General features: G+C 32.8%; 1 protein-coding gene across 1 annotated transcript; it reads right to left on the bottom strand.

The window, feature by feature from the left end:
- Positions 1 to 18,199, bottom strand: Fibp (acidic fibroblast growth factor intracellular-binding protein). The gene is made up of 10 exons (XM_088226122.1): positions 17,980 to 18,199; positions 16,097 to 16,193; positions 15,040 to 15,141; positions 14,234 to 14,461; positions 13,242 to 13,341; positions 10,295 to 10,422; positions 6,804 to 6,872; positions 5,185 to 5,271; positions 3,098 to 3,196; positions 1 to 1,111 (listed from the first exon to the last, which is right to left on the bottom strand). Exons 1-10 carry the CDS (start codon positions 18,062 to 18,064, stop codon positions 1,030 to 1,032), a joined length of 1,077 nt encoding a protein of 358 aa, XP_088082248.1. The 5' UTR covers positions 18,065 to 18,199; the 3' UTR covers positions 1 to 1,029.
- Between the last annotated feature and the right edge of the window lie 2,608 nt (positions 18,200 to 20,807).

Below are 20,807 nucleotides of genomic sequence, written 5' to 3' on the forward strand. Positions count from 1 at the left end.
TTTTTGCAAAAAATAATTCAGAGCTAGCTTCAACAAAAAGTGGTTAACATTACAGTCCTTAAAATATAGCATGATTAGAATGACAGTTGTTAGAAAAACTGACGACATAACTTTGTAGTAACGTCCAAGGAGTGATTTATATTAACACAAAAAATCATTCATATTTGGTATGTCAATTAATTTTTTCAATACAATGCTTGACATATAAATCAACATTAATATATAAAATTAGCTTTAAAACTAAAATAAACCTAATTATTAACGACGTTCTTACAAGATTACATCATTTTGCAAAAACGTTAGAGATGGGACAAATTGATCAATGTAAATTTATTGAATAAAAAAATTATTCATTTGATAATGTTCACGAAAAAAGTATAAATGTCTTATTTTTTGGTGAATAATTGTATTCAATAGGCTTTTTTTGCGTTTTTTATCAATTTTCGGAAACAGAGTTTCATGTTTGCCTGAAAAAACTGATAAAATCAATTTGATCGGTACATGATGATGAAAAATTTGATAATATAAATATTATTTGAAGTTATAAACATAACTTGGAAAGAAGCTTGTTTAAACAGTTATCATAAAAGTGTGAAATGGTTTTGCCGCGATGTAAATGACAGTTGAAATTATGTGGTACCATACTAAAAAAAGCGATACCATGTGATTGAAATTTCCCAATATTCAGGGAAAAAATCATTGTATGCATTTTATGCAAAGTAAAATTGTTATTTTCATGATCAGTGATCAGTAATTTCCCATCACTATTGACATGAGTTTGACAGCTGTCATTTTAAGGACTATAGCTAGTTCATTTTTTCAGACACCTTTGAGAAACTTCATCGTACAATTCAACGTTCCAATTTTTACTAATTTTTGCACCCAATTTTCCGTAGCACTGGACGAACACCCCTTACGTGACTATGACAGTTTCGGTCCGCAGAGATCAGGGAACCGTCGGCAAACAGGAACCGGTTTGTATCAGCTGACTTCCTTAAGAGTATTTAGGAGACCGGAAGCAGTCGAGGATCAGATTCCGGGGTACATGCGCAGCACGCAGGCCGATGTCACCTTCATGAAGCGTTCAAACGCGCACTTCAAGTCCTGCTCGCTGGAAACGGAAACATACATGTTAATATTAGATATCGTGGGCACACAAGCGAAATTGACCGAGTGACAAATCAATCATTTTCAGGGGAGCCATTTTAGTGTTTTTCTAGAGTTCAATTGCTTCTCAAAGATAAGATTTTTCAAGTAGGTGGTTAGTAATTATACATTATATGTACGTCACTTTCAACTTTAATGTAAAGTATAAACGTATATTAGAAACATTATCACTTTTAAATAAATAAAAAAAATTAAAAACCTAGTCAATTTTGCCTGTAAAATTTGTCATGTAATTTAGCAGATAATCATTTTTGTTTCATTCATTGAGGGAGGTACTATTTTATTTTATAATTATAAATGTTTTTGGGTTTTAAAATATTTATAAAGGTCAAATAAACACAGAAATACAAAATAAATAAAAAAGAACAAATAATTAAAAAGTGTGTTAAGTGGCCACTTAAACCAGCCAATGACAGGTCATAAGCCCTGTAAATGCCTAGACTTTCATATTCCATTCTCAAAAATGTTTTCCCTCTCTGTTGAAATAAATTTTAATATGAACTCCCTAGGGAGGAAATCCAGCCAGTCTGCAAGCATTTGGACATAAACATTGTTGAATTACTACCTGGTAAAAGAAGAAGTGTAAAAATTGTAAAATTGTTTTCAGGCGTTGCCTAGTAGGTGATTTGGTTCAGCCGGATGAATCTCACCCATGTGATAAAAATTTCAGCTCTTTTACTTCACAAAAGTCAACAGATGGAAGAGTTGAGGAAATGTGGCGGAATGGTGAATGTTACACAGTGTGTAAAGTGGTCTCTTAAACCAGCCAATGACAGGTCATAAGCCCTGTAGATGCCTAGACTTCCATATTCCCTTCTCAACAATGTTTTCCCTCTCTGTAGCAATAAATTTAGATAGTAATTCTTCTTATTGTTAAAACAGCCCAGCCGTTATCCAGCAGGACCAGAGCTGGTATTCCGAACGCAATTATAGCGCGGTATAGCGCGTTTTTACGTGCTAAATACGCGTTATAGCGTATTTAGTACGAGTTGAGGAAATGTGGATAATCAAACATGGGCAGAATGGTGAATGTTACAGTGTGTAAAGTGGCCACTTAAACCATCCAATGACAGGTCATAAGCCCCGTAAATGCCTAGACTTCCATATTCCCTTCTCAAAAATGTTTTCCCTCTCTGTTGAAATAAATTTTAAAAAAAACATATTTGTCAAATACAAAACGTATACAAACTTACTAACTAATAACTACCGACTACTAACTCCAACTAACTCTCTACTGGTGACATCGCCTACAAGTAAAATTGACTAACTGTTACTTGGTCAAATTCTTTGGATCTTAAATTTACTAATAAAAGTGACAATGTGTGTTGGTCAGTTTTACTTGTCAAAAATCTGTGAGCTTCTATCAAATGGTCACATATTTTAAAAACTCAATTTTTTTTGGAGTGTCGGATTGACTTGACATTTTTACCAGTCAAGCATTATGCTAATACGATGTCAAAAAGTCAATAATCTCAATTTCGACATTTTGGCAAATGGTCACATTTACTTGTATAACCACGATATTTAATTGATGTGAAATCAACGTGAATGGGGGTTATACTAAAACAAGTAGAGGAATTTGTGTATCTGGGAAGTATGGAGGGTGGGTGTCGGGAACAGAGTGAACGGTGCACTTAAATCAACCTTGGCAAATAAATGTTTGTCGTGAGAGGCAAAATCAGCAGTTCACTATGGAGTCCCGGTCTTGACCCCGATGTATGGGAGCGAAGTATGGACTTGGAAAAACAGGGATGAAAGCAGGCTGAATGCTGTCGAAATGCGATCTCTGTGTGGTAAAACTATGAACGATAGATGCACAAATGTCGAGATCCGTACATTATGTAAGGCTGAGATAAGCATTATCGACAAAGTCAAGAAAGGAGCTCTGCGCGGCTTAAATTAAAATGAAATTTAAAAAATTAAATCTTACCGCAAAACATCCATAGATAACGCGCATTGCTCATAGTCAGTTAGGAACTGCTGAACTTCTATTTTTGACCAACCTCCAGCGCGAAGGGGTTCTATACACCTAAAAATTAAAAAAAAAAAACATTAATACAAAACCTTTCTATAAGCTGATTTTTGGAAGTATATATAACCCAAATACACTGAAAGAGATCAGTTTGTACAAAAACAAAAACCCAAACAATTTTTTTTTTCACCACAACAGGCCAGGAGGCCTAATTACAGCGGTGAATTATATCACAAAGCACCCAGGCTTGAGAAAAATCACATTTTAATTTTTGTGTTCTCACTGGGAATCGAACCCGGAACCTTCCGTGCGTGAATCAAGCGCCTTGACACCACGGAGGCCGCCTGATTTGCATACAGATCTCGCTTCCTCTACATTCATACATCTACTCATGCACGCGCGCCGATTATTCCGATTTTTAACATGTCCACCTCAAGTATTGGTCGGATTTAATCATAACATGAGAAAATGTTTAAAAAGGCTATAAAAAAATGGATAGTGGAGCTAGGTAGAAGTAAAATGGATTATCTCATTCGCCCATACCAATGCTGAATCAACTGCTCCACAACTTTATGGCTTATGTTAGGTTTTTGTTGTTTTCATTGTGTTTTGTAATATAAATAATATAGATGTACATAAATACCTTGTTTTTAAAACTGTCTGAATATTTGTTAATCATGTTTGTTTTTTAAGTGAGTCTTCCTTGTTTATTCTCAAATGTAATTTAAAAAAAACTAAATTGTTAAGTGTCCTCGGCACGGGAAACCCCAGTGAGGTCACATTATTTTTATTATTAATTATAGTTTGTAAGCGAAAAATATGAATAAATAAATAAATAAATACATTGCCTTTCTCTTTCTTTATTTCTGCATCCATCAACATTCGCATTGTTAATATTTTCAGCCGTTCTTTCGCTGTCCATTCGCTCTGGTTGTCCAAACCAGCGCAGAGCTCCTTTCTTGATTTAGTCGATAATGCTTATGCCTTATATAATGTACGGATCTCGACATTTGTGCATCTATCACGCATAGTTTTACCACACATTCTCCCGAGAGATTGCATTTTGACAGCATTCAGCCTACCTCCATTTTTAATTTTTCGATTTCATTAGCGTCGATATCAGAACTCCACTGTGAACGTCTGATATTTTGCCTCTTGCGACAGACATTTATTTGCCACTGTTAATTTCAGTGCACCGTTCACACTGACCTTTAATTTCATTGTATTTTTATACTATACAAAAATAAAACACTTACGGTAAACGGTAACTAACACAGTAAAACTATGTACGATAGATGCACAAATGTCGATATCCGTACATTCTGTAAGGCTGAGACGAGCATTATTGACAAAATCAAGAAAGGAGCTCTGCGCCGGTTTGGACATGTAGAGCAAATGGACAGCGAAAGAACGGCTAAGAATATTTACAACGCGAATGTTGACGCGATGTGTATGATCCGTTTACGCTGTCTTTATACAGAGAAGCAATAGCACGTGTTAGATTTCCGCTTACTCCGTACTCCGATAACACCTTCCATAATTTTTCTCTGTCAACTCTATCAAACGCTTTTTGCAGATCGACAAATGCGCAGAAAAGCTTTTGGTTTTTAGCAAGAAATTTCTCTGTCATGTTTCGTAAAGAAAATATTTGATCCATACATCCTCTTCCATTCATAAAACCGCTCTGAATATAAGAAGAAGAAATAGAGGAAGACCGAGAAAGACATGGCATGACCGAATCCAACAAATACTTGAAGATGGACATGTCAAAAGTCGGAATAATCGGCGCGCGTGCATGATAAGATGTATGAATGTAGAGAAGGCGAGATCTGTATGCAAAGATAGAGTGATGTGGCGTTCTATTCTCTCTGCCTACCCTTACGGGGAAACGGCGTGATGGTTTGTTGTTGTTGTTGGTGGATATTTCTAAGTTTGCTAATATCCTCATATTACATTGTGTTTGTTGGTAGAAATATGAGGTTCTTAGAGAAAGAGATAAAATAATATAGTGTTTAGATTATGAGGATTAAATGAATGTTACTAACTTTTCTAGAATGTCGAGGAAATAAGACCGCAGTTCTCTTGCGCGGTGGAGATTACACGCCAGTCCAACTAAGCCTCTTGTATACGATCTGTAATAAAAAGCAAACATTAATATCGAGATTTACAATTAACTTTGTGCTACTGTATTTTAATTAAAATAAAAAATAAATTTATGTGTTATTAGTTGTTACCATTTTTAATATGTGATTTTTCACCAGTAAGCAGGTTTTGCGGTGACTGACACAATAAAAAAATTGACAAAACTTGTGTGTGATATTTTTTTTAATCACAACAGGGATGGAGAATACCTTAAATAAGGGAATATGGAAGTCAAGGCATTTACAGGGCTTATGACCTGTCTTTGGCTGGTTTAAGTGGCCACTTCACACACTGTGTAACATTCACAATTTTGCCTATGTTTGAACATCCACATTTCTTCAATTCTTCCATGTGTTGATTTTAGTGAAGTTAAAGAGCTGAAACCTTTATTGTTGCGAAGAGATTCATCTGACTGAATTATTTCACATACTAGGCAACGCCTGAAAACAATTTTTCAATTTTTAAACTTCTTCTTGGACCAGTTGGTTTCATTACAATATTTGAGTTTGTCCAAATGTTCGTAGACAAGAGACTGTCTATTTATTAATAACCCTTACGGATTATTACATTCATTTCACAACAATAATATATAATTTTTTTATTCATATTCTGCTGTTCAAAATAATATTTTTTACATCTTTTGAAATGTTTGTCTGAGTCTTTGGTTTAGTTTTGTCTGGTGGTTTATTGTATAATTTCAGTCCCTGGTTCATTAGTCTTGATTGTCCTTGTCTTGTTTTAGAAAGTTGTATATGGTATTTTTCTGATATTCTCGTATTATCTCCAGTTTTAGTTCTTCGTCTACAATCACATTAGTGGCTAATTTATGGATAAATTTTAGTGATTGTAGTTGAAAGAGTTCAGTTATATTTAATTGCTTAGTTTGTTTAAAAAGTTCTCTAGTTGCTGTTAGATAGGGAAGGTCATATACTAACTTTAATATTTTATTTTGCTGTCTTTGTAGTCTGTTTATGTCATTTTGACATCCGATTCCCCATAGTAGTTGCATATAAGATATTTTAGTTTTTACATAGGCTTCATACATTAGAATTTTTAGATTTAAAAAAAGACTCGATAATGTCGCCACTTTGCTAATTAAATTTTTAATATGAATTGTCCACGTCAATTGTTAGTCCTAAGTATTAAACATGTTCAATTTCAGTTAGTCGTTCATTATTTATGTAAGCATCTACTTTATGACATTTTTTTCTGGATTCAAAATGGATAATATTGCATTTTTTTTCATTAAGTGTAAGTAAATTTGTGTTTGTCCATTTAGTCAACATAGTTAGGTTTCAATATTAATACTGTCCCCGTCAAAATAATCACCATTGGATATAATTTATTTATTTTGTAAGCGCCCAAGGGGCATTTACAAAAAAAACATACTTAAAAATAAAACTTAAAATGTACAGAAAAATATGTGAAATTAGCTAGAAAAGTTAGAAAAATAAAAACATATATATATTTTTTTAATATAGACAAATTCTGTGTACTTCTAGTAAAGTAATGTTTTTATTACCTAAAGTTGAGTTCCAATTCTTGATACGTCTTCTCTAATAATTTTGGCTTTAACTTCATACAGACCAAACTAAAATAAGAAAATACATATTATATTTATTTATTTATTCACACTCTTTATCAAAATACAATTCCATGTTCACTTTGCCCAGCTAACAAGGGTACATACCCCGTTCCAAGCTAGGCAATTACATTTTAATATATTATAATAGTTAACAAATTAATATAGAGCACTGACAAACAAAATATAAACTTATTCGGATACACATTTTGATTCATATACATACAGACATATATATAAATATACACATATATACACATGTACATACACACACACGTACATACACCCATGCGCATACACATACATACATTCATAAAAACATAGACAATTTATTTATGCGAAACTTCATGGTTGTCATCTATAAATATTTTTTTTTAAAATTATTCCTTATTTTTTATATTTTATTTTTGACATCCCGTAAGGTTCTCCAATCCGTGGCATGCATCAACTTTTCTGACTCCCAACGACCAATGTTATGAAAGAGCGAGGTCAACACCTTCCGTAACTTGACAACACTCCCGTCTTTCCACGATTCTGGCAAAAGGTTATGGACTATTTTGCCTACATTATAGTGTTGTATCGATGCCAGAACAGTGTTGACCCCTTCACTTAGTATCAGATCCCTATTAGAGTATCTTGTATTATGGTTGTGGTTGACGCTTGGGTAAATGTCTCTCTTTATGTGTGTAACCACTACCGTTCTCAATATATACAGTACTATATAGTAAAATGAATACAGAAACAACTTCTTCTAAAGAAATAAGGAAGTCTAGGCATTTACAGGGCTAATGACCAGTAATTGGCTGGTTAATGTGGCTACTTGGCACACTGGGTAACGGTCACCATTCTGCCTATGTTTGAACATAGGCAGAATGGTGAACTGCGGAAAATACGGTACTTCTGCGCTGGCTGATATCATATATTAGTAATCGATGTCAATCGGTAGTAATTGGTGGGTATAAATCTGAATGGGCAGAAATCTCCTCTGGTGTTCCCCAGGGAAGTCTACTCGGTTCCCTATTATTTCTTATATATATAAATGACATTGATGTTTGCTTTCATTATTCAAAATTTCTTCTTTATGCCGATGATATGAAAATCTACGCTAAAGTAAAATCTCGAGAAGATTGCCTCATGATTCAAGACGATCTTGATCGTCTAACTGACTATTGTATTGAAAATAAACTGTTTTTGAATATAAATAAATGTGTCTGTGTTACATTCACAAGGAAAAGAAAAATTCTTAATTTTGATTACAAACTAAACAATAATGTACTAATGAGAAAGCACGAAATTAAAGATCTTGGGATTGTTTTAGACTCAAAACTACTTTTTGAATCGCATATCAATAAAATTACCTCCAAAGCATTGAGCATGTTAGGTTTCATAACTCGAATGAGTAAACACTTTGATAATCCAAAGGCCCTAATTTCATTATATTATACATTTGTCAGAAGCCATTTGGAATACGCATCTCAGATATGGAATCCCCAGTATGCCATATATATAAGTAGAATAGAAAATATTCAAAACAAATTTATAAAGTACCTTAAATACAAAACCGGTATTTCTTATGTATCTACTCTCACTGCCTCCACCTTCCATGGAATCATTTCTCTACAATACCGCAGAGTGTGTGCGGACCAACTACTGCTTTACAAAATTATGACGGGAATGGTTGACTTTACAGAGCTGCTTGGTTTAATAACAATACATGTGCCAGCCAGGATTTGTAGACGGTACCACCTGTTTCATGTACCAATAAGTAAAACATCGTATGTTAAAAATGCTTTTTTTCGTAGGACTTTTTCAGTGTACAATACAAAATTTACAAATATAGATTACACAAACATCACTCTGTCAGATTTAAAATTTACACTAAAAATGCATTATGTAACTTAGTAGACATTATAATAATAAATATGTACATCTCCCTTCCCCTCCTTATCCTCTCTTCAAGCATTCTCGTCCTAATCCCGCCCAATTTACAGTAACTTAATGTTCTTAAAATAAATATAAAAAAATTCTTTGATTATTGAGTACATGAAAATAACATTTTTATATGTATAAATTATATGTATTTATTTGATATGTAATATATTTTCTTTTCTAACTTTGTATACTATGTGGAAATCTGTTATTAGTTCTGAGTTTATACACTATATCTGTTTGTTTACTATAAATATGTATGTAGAACTGTTGATTTCCCAAATAAAATAAAATAAAATAAATAAAAAATAAAATAATACTATAATGTAGACTTCATGAACTCGGCAATAGTTATTCCCCCGTATCTGAAATAGTTAGTGTAGGGTATTGTTTCTATAGAACAAACCTCTTGAACTTTTTCAAAGATGGTGAATGGTAATTATATTTATTTATCTATGCATTTTATAATATATAATTTTTTGTCCACTTTGCCCAGCTGTATGAAACAGTACTTATGATTTTCTTGTTATATTACTTTAAAATATTTTATTATTTTATTTGTTTTTTACATTTATTCATGAATTGTTTAAACTTTCTACGGATTATGATGTATAATTTTGAGGTTATTTTTTTTTTTTATAAATCTCATATATTTTTTTTTATAAATCTTGGGTAAACCTGCTTGACTTTTAACTTTTAATTTGATTCTTAATTTTGTCTTTCAATTTTAACTTTTTAATTTTAATTCTTAAGAATAAAATTAATTTTAACTTTTTAATTTTAATTCTTAATTTTAACTTTTAATTTAAACATTTCATTTTAATTTTAACTTTTACTTTTAATTTTAATCATTTGATTTCAATTTTAACTTTTACTTTTAATTTTAATCATTTGATTTCAACTCTTAATTTATACTTACCTACATCTACTAACTGCATCAAATAATTTATTGTTAGTTGTGATTTTTTTTACAATTAAATTGAAATGTTCATGGAAGCAGAGAGAGAGGGAGGAAAGTAAAGCAGCTTTACAATGTCTTCTCCTTTTTATGTAATATTTTTATTTTTACTTTTTTAGAATAAAATTATTTTTCCCCTCTCCTCCTGCATTCATTAGTGTGAAATCTGTAATTGGTCTTACTTTTTAAAATTGTTAATTTGTTCCTTGTTTTATATAAAGACCGTATGATTTCATTAATAAATAAATAAATAAAAGGAAATTTATGTTTAAAAATATGTATATATATTAAGCTAAATATGTTCGTATCATAAATTTTTGTAAAAGGCAGATTTGCCGTTTATGTTAATAAAATAAAAAAATATGGATCTATTTTTCTGTGCATATCGGCAGTTTAGCAGCTATCTGCTTTCTATTCATTAATTTCTAACTAACATTTACGGTCTACATTACGCGATGGGTTAAGCAACCCGCAAAGTAATGCAGACTACATTTGTCAAATCGATAAATAAATCTTAACAGTAAAATTGCTGGGTGGTGCTTACTGTTTGTGTTCTTTGTCTTTATCCTGGAGAACTCGCAAATCTCTCAAGTCCAGAAGGAACTCCCTGTCCATCTCGGTGTCGTAGAACTCGGGACCCGTGTACGTGTAAGTCCAATTGCCTTTGATCACCTGAAAAACAAACAATTTTATCAATTAATTTGTAGTATACTACATAGATCTAGGCACATACTAATGCTACTAAAAGTGAACTGACATTTATTGATAAATACATAATATTTCAAATATCTGCCTTCTAATAATATACAAAATTATAAATCAAACCGCTCATACACGCGTTTGTGTAATATTCATGTAAAGAAGTGAATTTTAACAGGAATGTTGCGTCTCATAAAACGAAATAATACGGACCAAAATGGACACCAAGTCATTGGAACAAAAGGCATAATAGTACTACACACGTGCGTTTCCAGAAACTATCTACCAGCCAGCGGGCCACATGGCGACGATATCTACCTACTGTCTACAAAAGCTTCTCTTCGGACATCTATCTCCCTTTGTGGAGTTGAAACAGTGTTTGATTTATTTAGTTTTTTATTGCTTACTTCTTGGTATGAACACTTGACCAATTTACTACTATACTCTATTTTTTATAAATTAATTGATATTGTTTTAACTTTGCTGGAATTCCTCTCATCCATGCGCTTTGTAGCTGCACGATGATTGGTTATCTAGCTTTCATATATCAACTTTAAAATACCTTAATTTTGTAAACGGGGTCTAGAATTCCAATCGTCTATGCGCTTAGTAGCAGCAAGGCGTGTTGTAATCTTACTCCTTTTTACTATTCATATTATTATTATTTTGTAATACACTAAATTTATTTGTCAATTTTTAAAATGTGTAAATGGGGGCTAAATTTCTAACTGTCTATGCGCTCTGTAGCTGCAAGACGTCCTGTAATCTAGCTCCTATCTATTATAATTTTTTATTGATCTTAATTGAAAACGAGGAACTAGAATCCCAACCGTCCATGCGCTCTGTAGCTGCAAGACGTACTGGGATATTTATTAATTGTACGGCGCCCTTGAGGTGATTTTCACAAAAATGGCGCTTTATAAATTATCCAACTATATATATATCACTTTTGTGAGTTCCCTGACATTTCATGATCAGATCGAAACAGTTTGAAGTAGTTCGTTGAAGATGTTAGGATTCGTCTCGCGCACTGCCAGGGTTATTGGTAATACACGAGTACTGAGAACGCTTTATAGCTCGAGAGTGGCTCGATGATTTGGGGACCGTGTGGGTTAAAGTACTCTCTTACGGTGGAGAGGGTTCAGAAGAAATTTCTTCGGTTCTCTACACGAGGGAGTGCGGATATTATCCATGGCTTTATCCCACCGAGTTCCTCCAGAGTATGCTCCGTTACACCAGTTTGAAGACCAGAAGGAATGTGTATTTAACTGCGCACTTCTTCGATTGTTGCGCGGTATTATTGACAACCCTGAAATTATGCGGAGCATTAGCTTTTATGTTCTAAAAAATTTTCGAAACTCATTCGATCCGTCTGTTCTGATCTGATTTCCCATAATGGTGAATAAAATCAAGGTAACAATGTTTGAGTGTGTCGAAATGCTCGCAAACTGGCTGGATTTCTTCCCTAGGGAGTTATTCATATTAAAATTTGTTTTAACAGAGAGGGAAAACATTTCTGAGACGGGAATATGGAAGTCTAGGCATCCAGAAACCAGCCAATGACAGGTTATAAGCCCTGTAAATGCCTAGACTTCCATATTCGCTTCTCAAAAATGTTCTCACTCTGTTGAAATAAATTAAAAAATTTAGTATCTATTATATTATAACGGTATTATTGTATATATTACTGTAGATTTCAATAAATAAATGAAAAATAAAAAATAAAAAAAAGTAGTGAATGAATCCCCTCTCGAAATAACGACTCATCTTTTTAGGTTATCCACGAATCAACTCATTTTTTGGCATCTTTTTTAAAAAAAAATTTAAAATTTATTTACAATTTTAAAAAACCCGTTACGGTTACATTAGAAATTTAATATTGTCTAGTCATTTTATGTCTCGTCTAGTCTAGTTAGTTCAGTCATCATGTGCTTTTTCAGATTGATTTTAAATTTGTCTCCAGTAAAAGTTTTCAAGTAGTAAGGTAGGTCGTTGTAGTGTTTAAGTCCATTATGTAGTATTTTTGACTGTCCTGTGTTAGTCTTTGCTTTTTCAATATGATAGTGTTGTTGTTGTCTGGTGTTATATTTGTGTATGTCAGCATTTTTGACTAATATTATGTCGTCGTCTTGTATGTTTCCCAGTGTTATTTTGTGCACAATTTTTAAGGTCTCAATTTTAGTCAAGTAGTTTATGTCAAACTGGTGTGTTTTTTTGTACAGTTCAGTCGTAGAGGTCAGGTAGGGTAGGTTGTATGTTAGTCTAAGAATTTTATTTTGTTGTCTTTGTATTCTTGTTATGTCTGTCTTGTTGCCAGTTCCCCAGAAGGCGATCATGTAACTCAATTTACTTTTGACATAGGCTTCGTACATCATAATTTTTTCCTGTCTCGATATAAAATCTTTAATTTTGTAGAAGATTGTCCATTTTAATTGTCTGTCCATTGTGAGTCCTAGGTAAGTCACATGTTCTAGTTCATTAAGAGTTTCGTTGTTTATTTCATAAGAATGGAAGTGCTGCTTGGCCAGGACATGAGTCATCGATTGGAAGCGGTAACCTAAAGGAGCAATGTCCAGTAAATATGGCTGGTGGGGTAGGACTCCAAATTTGAGTGTTTTGACTAGACTCGCAACATGTGGCTGAGGGTTGACACGCTGCAAAAATACTTGGTGGTGTCTCTCCTCCTACTGCGGCCATTTTTCCTTCAATGATCGGTATTTTGCACCCACCTGGACACAAACAGACAAAAAATATAAAGTCAATCAAAATATTGTAATGTTTTTTTTTCTTACCAAAGCACAGTGAAAGAAATCTCCAAAGGTCAGGTACTGCAGTTTCTTTTTTGACGTTTCAAATCTCATACAACCGATGAATACCACAGCAGCATATTTTCTGGAAAGATAAAAGAAAAAAAACTACAGTTAGGAATATTTTTGTTAAAATATTTTTTCAACTGTTAAGCTAGTATTGAGTAAAAAGAATGAGACATCTCTCCTTATATTTGAGAGGAAAATATTATCGTATAAAGGACAATGCAGAAACAAAATCAAACATTTCCGATTGACACTAAACTTTCTTTTACAATTCATATTGAACATGTTACCAATAAATTCTTAATACTCCTTTTTTATTAACAGAAGCACAACTGACTTCAAAAATATCAATACCCTTAAAGCTATCTTCTGTTCCCCAGTTCGCCCGCACCTAGAGTATTCCTCAGTTATCTGGTCTCCATATTGTGATGTTCACATCGAAATATTGAATCAGTTCAACATCGATTTTTAAAAAAATAGGCTGGAGGTTGGGCTTATCCAGAGACCTATATACGTATAATGAGTTAGAAACTACCTTGAATATATCTTCTCTTCAAGACCGTCGAAATAAATCCGACCTTCTAGTGCTATTTAAAATTTTCAACTCACTCTTTTATGCGCCTGAACTGCTGACATAACAACAATAAAATTAAATATCCCAACTAGAAACCTCAGACAAAACTTACTCTTTCATACCAATAACCATAGAACTAACTATGGTTTTCATTCTCCTATGCCCATAATTCTTAGGTCTGCCAACAAACATACCAGTCTTGATTTCTTTGATAACAAGTTGTCTTCTTACATATGATCACTGAATTGAATTCAATTATAAACACCTCTCTCCCGCTTCCACTTCCACATAGTCTAATATATACCATTGTGTCTTTCTACTTTCTTTTATAATAACTTTCTATGCATAAATATGTCCCTAAAAATGCCTATTGGGCGTACATATAAATAAAACTTACTTGGCGAGGCGATCAGAGAGCAAGAAGTGCTGGCGAATATTGTTTTCCAGCGTCCCAGGAAGGTCCTCGACGGCCTTGTACACGCGCTTGAGGTTGTGTGTCTGTCTGCGCGCCGCCCTGGCTGGTACTCCGGCCCTCTCCGCCACCTCCTCGACCTCCCGGCGCTGTCGCCAGCTCAACTTCTTGCCGAGGATCTCGCGGGCCACGGTGTCCTCCAGGGAATAATACCTAGAGTCAAATAACCAAGTCATCTTCTCAGGTTTCAGCTAGAGATGATTCGTTACAATAAAAATAATCGAATGAATTCGATTACTAAATTCATTTGAATGAAAGTCTGAATGCAACAATTCAATTGAATGCATTGGATGAATTTCTTGTTCAAACATACATTTAATATAAAAATCAAACACTGAATTGAGTCTACTGAACACTTTATTTTATATTTAAAATATAAAAACAAAAATTCGGTGACAATTGTTTAAAATTACAAAAATCCATGAAGAATGGTGAAATTTAAAAAATAAGATTTTCAGGATTTGCCTAGTATGTAGGTGAAATAATTAAATTAGATGAATCTCACTCGCACAAAAAAAGGTTTTCAAAAACTTCACAAACATCAACAGATGAAAGAATTGAAGGGATATAGATGTTGAAATACGGGCAGAATGGTGAATGTTACACAGTATGTAAAGTGGCCACTTAAACCAGCCAATGACAGGTCATAAGCCCTGTAGATGTCCAGACTTCTATATTACATTCTCTAAAATGTTCTTCATCTCTGTTGTAATAGGTTTATAAAGATTTACCTTTCAATTAGTAGCTGCTTGGTTTGTGGATCTAGTTGGAAGCAAAACTGTTCGGAAAGTTTTGTCGGTACCACAAGAAGACGCTCTAGGAGGGAAAACGTTCTGCAAAAAAGATATAGAAAGTATATAAACCGGCCAATGACATGCTTAACTTTTACCTTGCTGTCCTAAAACGCCCGCAGGTTACGGTGCTGTGTAGTCACTACACATAAAAAAATAAGAGATTTAAAAAGGGAAAAATGGAATATTTATAGGGAATGGCTTTAATGAACCATAATTTAATTCAAAGATGATAATATTTCAAATCTAACTGCTGAAAACATGAAAAAACCATTGGGTATCGTTAACGACTCGGGCGAAACGTGCACCCGCGCCAACTTCCCGAGAGCTACTGAGTAGCTAGTACTGGACTGCGTGACTGACTCCGCGACGGGGGTAAATTCTTTACTTTTTTTTTCATACGCAACAATGCGAAACATTGGTATACTGTGAGTATAATTTATCCCCGATTTCTGATAAAATGCTTTTTTTGTGCCTAATAAGTACTGATTATTTAAGTGGATACGTAAATGTGTAATGGAGGAATACTGAAAATCTAAACCCAATATTTATTATATTTATAAAGATATTATAGTTATTGGACGCAATGAAGATAAAGACACATAAAAACATTCATTAGTAAAACTGTTCAAATAAATAGTTTTGAGTATGGTTGTCTCAGAAGAACCTCGGGTGTGCGTGGTTGGACTTTGAAAGTAATGGAGTAATGGGAGAATACGGCTGGCTGGGCTGTATCCCGGGGATGCCTCCTGAGAGCCTTAACCACGCTCGCCTACTTTACATCGGCATCATGTTCTCGACGTCCTGGACGTCCCCGCTGCTGATTGTTTATCGGCAGTTCACGTCAGAACTACGGGACGCGAAGCTGGCAGCCGACAGAGATGCCCGGAGGCTCTTTGTGGACACCATATGCTCCGACTAGGGAGCGGACACGGAATGATGACGATGAATGTGATGATTGTAAGTAAATGAATGGCACAGTATACAATAGAATTACCTATAGTGATCTAGAACATCGCTGGCCACGAGGTCTAGAGGGGCTCCAGTTTGTTTAACAACGCCTCTTTTTTCCAGTGTTGCCACGGCTTCGCTTGCTAAAAATAATCCAGAGAAATTTCATTAGGTTCCTTTCAAATAAACTCTGTAAATGATTGTTTTTACACATTTATTATATACTAGCGGACCCGACAGAAGTTGTCCTGCTCGAACGTTAGCTTTCCTACTATTACCTTGATTCTTGCTCTAACTATAATGCTTTTTCTTCATCTATTGATATATTTTGCATGCCCCTTAATTTATTTAAAAATAAATTAAGACTCATTATTTCTGGCTGCGATAGGATTCCACTTACTATTTAATGATGCTCACACACCTGAACACTGACTCCCACACTAATAAACATAAACACACATCTACACTTACTCTCATACATACACATAAACACACCCTTTTGTTGCAACACAATAAATTAATATGTATGATTTTTATTTAGAAACTTTGCTGGTCTGTCTTTCAACCGTATTTTAATTTTTTTTTATTATATTATTGTCGACTGTTTTTTTCTTTAATATAAAATAAATAAAAATACTTTTTATTGATAAGTAGGTAGCTAGGTACTTTTAATTATTGAATTCCAAAACTAAAAATTATAAATATTCAAATATTGAAGTTAAGTAGGTACCTAGGTACTTGTTTATGGTTGAATGCCAAAACATAAAATAATTCATTTTCAAATATAGAATTCTTTTTGCTTATGTCAAACTCGGCTCTTCTCATCAACAAGGGTGCACTTTTTGATTTTCAAAAACGTATTTAATGTCAGTTAATATTATTTTAGTATTATCAAAAATCCAGGAAATAGAAATAAATGGGAAGAATAAGAAATGATGTTTGTGAAGTTAAAGAGCTGAAACTATTATTTATGCGGGTGAGATTCATCTAATTGAATTATTTCACCTACATACTAGGCAACGCCTGAAAATTATATTTTTCTCAATTCCTATACTTCTTCATAGACCAGTTGAATTTATCAACAATATTTTGAGTTTGTCCAAATTTTTGTAGACAAGGACTGGAGAACTCCCTGGGGAGCTGTTAACATTAACATATATTACAACAAAGAAGAAGAACATTTTAGAGAAGGTAATATGGAAGTCTAGGCATCTAGAGGGCTTATGACCTGTCATTGGCTGGTTTAAGTGGCCACTTTACACACTGCGTAACATTCACCATTCCAAACCAGCCAATGACAGCCCGCTCTGTGGATGCCGAGACTTTTATATTCCCTTCTCTAAAATGTTCTTCATCTCTGTTGTAATATATTTATATTAACAGCTCCCAGGGAGTTGAATCCAGTCCTTGTTTACAAACTTTGGACCAACTCAAAAAAATAGTAAAATATTTATTTAAAAATGTGTGCACCTGAAGCGTAAGACTGATCATCTTACAAAGGTAAGAAGTAGCAAAAATGATCAAGATACGCTGCGATTGGTGTACCAATGCAGTGCCCTATGCACTATTAGGTGCGAAAAGGGAATGCTGATGATGATATTAGTAGTAACAACATTAATTACATCTGATTGTATTATTAATCGTTGTATTTAACTCTTTATTTATTCACAGCCGAAGCCAATTTCACAAATACGTAATAAAAACACATTAAAAAATAATTCAGTAGTATTAGTAGAATATAATGTTATGTACATGTAAAAATAAAAGATAACTAGTACTATCTGTATGATAATTAAGCATACTTACGTAAGATTAATAGCGTATTTTTTAATTGTTTATATTTACACGCGTTATATCACAGAACATTAGGAGTTAGATATGAAGATAACCTTAAAATATATCGAGAAAAAACGCAATATTTAGACTTACAAGAGCGTCCTTCAATCCATAACTCGTAAATTTCCGGGTCCACGAGAGTGTAGTTGCTGATGAATACGTCAACATCGGCGTACATTATCAAAAATGTAGAAAATATCAAAATATTTATGTAGTTTTGTACGGCGTTCACGAGCAGACAGCAGAGATTAGATTATACACCTCGCGAGCGGAATTTGACGTTTCTGTCATTCTGTTTTCTCTGGTCTTTAGTAGGAAAAATCTTGGAAAATAGCGTTGTATATTAGAATCGACATTTTGATAAATCGATATTTTTTTAATTGGAGGATTCTTTTCAAAGGTGACTATTTCCAAAACAAGAAAAATCTGAATGTTTATATCTAAAATATGTTTTTATGCGTCAAAATTTATTTCCTAAAATATTTAGTAGATCTAGTCGAAGGTTGATGAGTTTTTTAGAAATCCGTTATTGTAAATTCATACTTGGGCAAAGACGTTCATTTTTCATAGTTCCAAAACTGTTCAATGTATTTCATAAAGACAATCGGTAAATATTACATACTACGAATACCGATAAAAATTTATGAAATGGATTTAGAATAATTAATAATTGTATTGGCAAAATTGAGGAGAAATGTTTTCATATATAACTTTGAAAAATAAAGAATTTTAAAAAAGCCACTAGGAAAACGCGGCATGTTTGGCATTGATAATTTATTATCATGTCTAGATTTGGGATGATGTTCTAAAAAATTTCAAATGGTTTAGATCAAAATTTATAAAAAATATGAGTCATGACGAATAAGGGGCGTGGTCAATGCAATGATCGTTTTTGCGGGAATTCAAAATTCAAAATTTAAAAATATTTTTTATGCCACTAATAAGTTGATTTTTTTTTACTCCACAGTTTTTCATAGACCCCTGTTACTTTAAAAATGTTTTAAAAAGTTATATTTCTCTATTACGAATAGAGATTAATTATTATTTGAATTTATTTAGATTTAAATTTTTGTTGAAATTTTGGATAAAAAAAGCCAATTTAAATAGCCTTTTTTCATGAATAGCATTTATCAACATTTATCATTTTTATTGACAAAAAATTTGTTCTGAAAAAATCTGTACCTACCTTAAAGCTGAGAGGCTGGAAATCTCATTTTTTGCAAAATTGAGTTATGAATGTTATTTTGTTCATATATTCAGATTATATTAATGCTGAAAACATCAGAGTCCTCCGGTATACCACTACTGAAATAGCTCGTCCTAAAACACCAGTACACCAGTAGGGCAGTAATAATACTCTGGTAAAGCAGTGGACACCGAATCAATTACACCATTTTTATAACAAACTACCTCTGTTGCAGCAGATTAAGTCTTATTGTCATAATCAACCAAATTTAACCATTACCTATGTCATTTCTTTTGCTGTTAATTTCATTATTTTACTTTGCTTTTTTCACATACTGTTTACATTCAATTACTGTTTTATTGCTATTTATACATGTCATTAAATTTATATTTACCTGTTATTTTCATAAATGATTAATGGGACGTAAATTATTTAAAGAAAGTTTTATAAAGTTTTAGAAACAAAAACCAATTTCATATTTTTAAATATAAAACTAATGCTTGCCAAAATTCTTATATATGTAGAACTTGCAATCTGTATAACAATAAATTTAACCATATTGATATTAATAATATAACATGCAACAATTTTAGAAAAGTAATTGAAAATCAATTTATGTTTCACTAATTTTTTTTATTTTTAAAAAAATATGTTTTTTAATATTCTCTTATATAATATCTTATTTAACCGAAATACCTACCTGTGCAGTTAGATTGTGTATGGATATGTACATGTACATGTGTATGTGAGTTTGATATTTGGTTAATTATTATAAACACTTTATTTTATTTTAGTTTTTGAGTTTTTTATTTTATTTTTATAATTATTATTTTCTTCAATTAAGTTGTTCTTCTTATAAGGCTCAATAATTATCGCAAATGTTATACTCGCTGCATATGTATGTATACTTATTATTATGTTATCCGCACTGTAAAATGTACATACATATCTAAATTTAATATCTATTCTTAACTTCTTATTAGTAATATTTATCTTTTAGCTTACGAGAAGGCCTGTAATTGGATCTTAATATATAATTTAACCTACACTGTAATTAATAAATATTGTAATCTGTTGGCTTTCCAAAATAAAATAAAATAAAATAAAATAAAAATAAAATAAAATAAATACATTGTTCTTCATTCAATATTCCACATTACTTTTATACTAAAGTCTGAGGAGGAATTAGGACGCGGGCCGGGCGATTAGAACAAAAAACATTGATTATTATGGATAACTTATATAGCGCCATTTTCGTAATATAATACCTCAAGGACGCTTTACATAGTGATTCTATAGTTAATTTTTTTATTTTTATTGAAGCTTTAAAATTTGTAATTTAATTAAAACAATTTATTTTGTTGACACATGCTACGGATTTATTCAAATGATTTAGAGAACATGTGGGTTTTAAGTTTTTTCCGAAACATCACTTCACTCTCACAGCCTCGCACCTCTGCTGGGAGAGCATTCCATGACATAGGGCCTGCGACCGCAAATGCGCGTTCACTAAATTTAGTACGCTGTTTGCGACAAATGGAAGAGCTGAAGAAATATGGATGTTTAAACATTGGCAAAATGGTGAATGTTACAGTGTGTAAAGTGGCCCACTAAAACCAGCCAACGACAGGTCATAAGCCCTGTAAATGCGTAGACTTCCATATTTTCTTATTTAAGGTATACTCCATCCCTGTTGTAATTTATTAATCTTAATGACTCCCGGGGGGGTGAAATC

Source organism: Micrasema longulum, unplaced genomic scaffold, assembly GCF_059751315.1.
Source record: "Micrasema longulum isolate JH-2025_06_02 unplaced genomic scaffold, ASM5975131v1 h1tg000410l, whole genome shotgun sequence".
NCBI classification, from domain to species: domain Eukaryota; kingdom Metazoa; phylum Arthropoda; class Insecta; order Trichoptera; family Brachycentridae; genus Micrasema; species Micrasema longulum.

What these genes read in the sequence shown, in the direction of transcription:
- Fibp (XM_088226122.1), bottom strand. Translation starts at nt 18,064, where the DNA reads ATGTACGCCGATGTTGACGTATTCATCAGCAACTACACTCTCGTGGAC. An exon ending in GATGTTCTAGATCACTATAG is followed by an intron (nt 15,142 to 16,096) that starts GTAATTCTATTG and finishes TCTTTTTTGCAG; the next exon opens with AACGTTTTCCCTCCTAGAGC. An exon ending in TTATCTATGGATGTTTTGCG is followed by an intron (nt 1,112 to 3,097) that starts GTAAGATTTAAT and finishes TTCCGTTTCCAG; the next exon opens with CGAGCAGGACTTGAAGTGCG.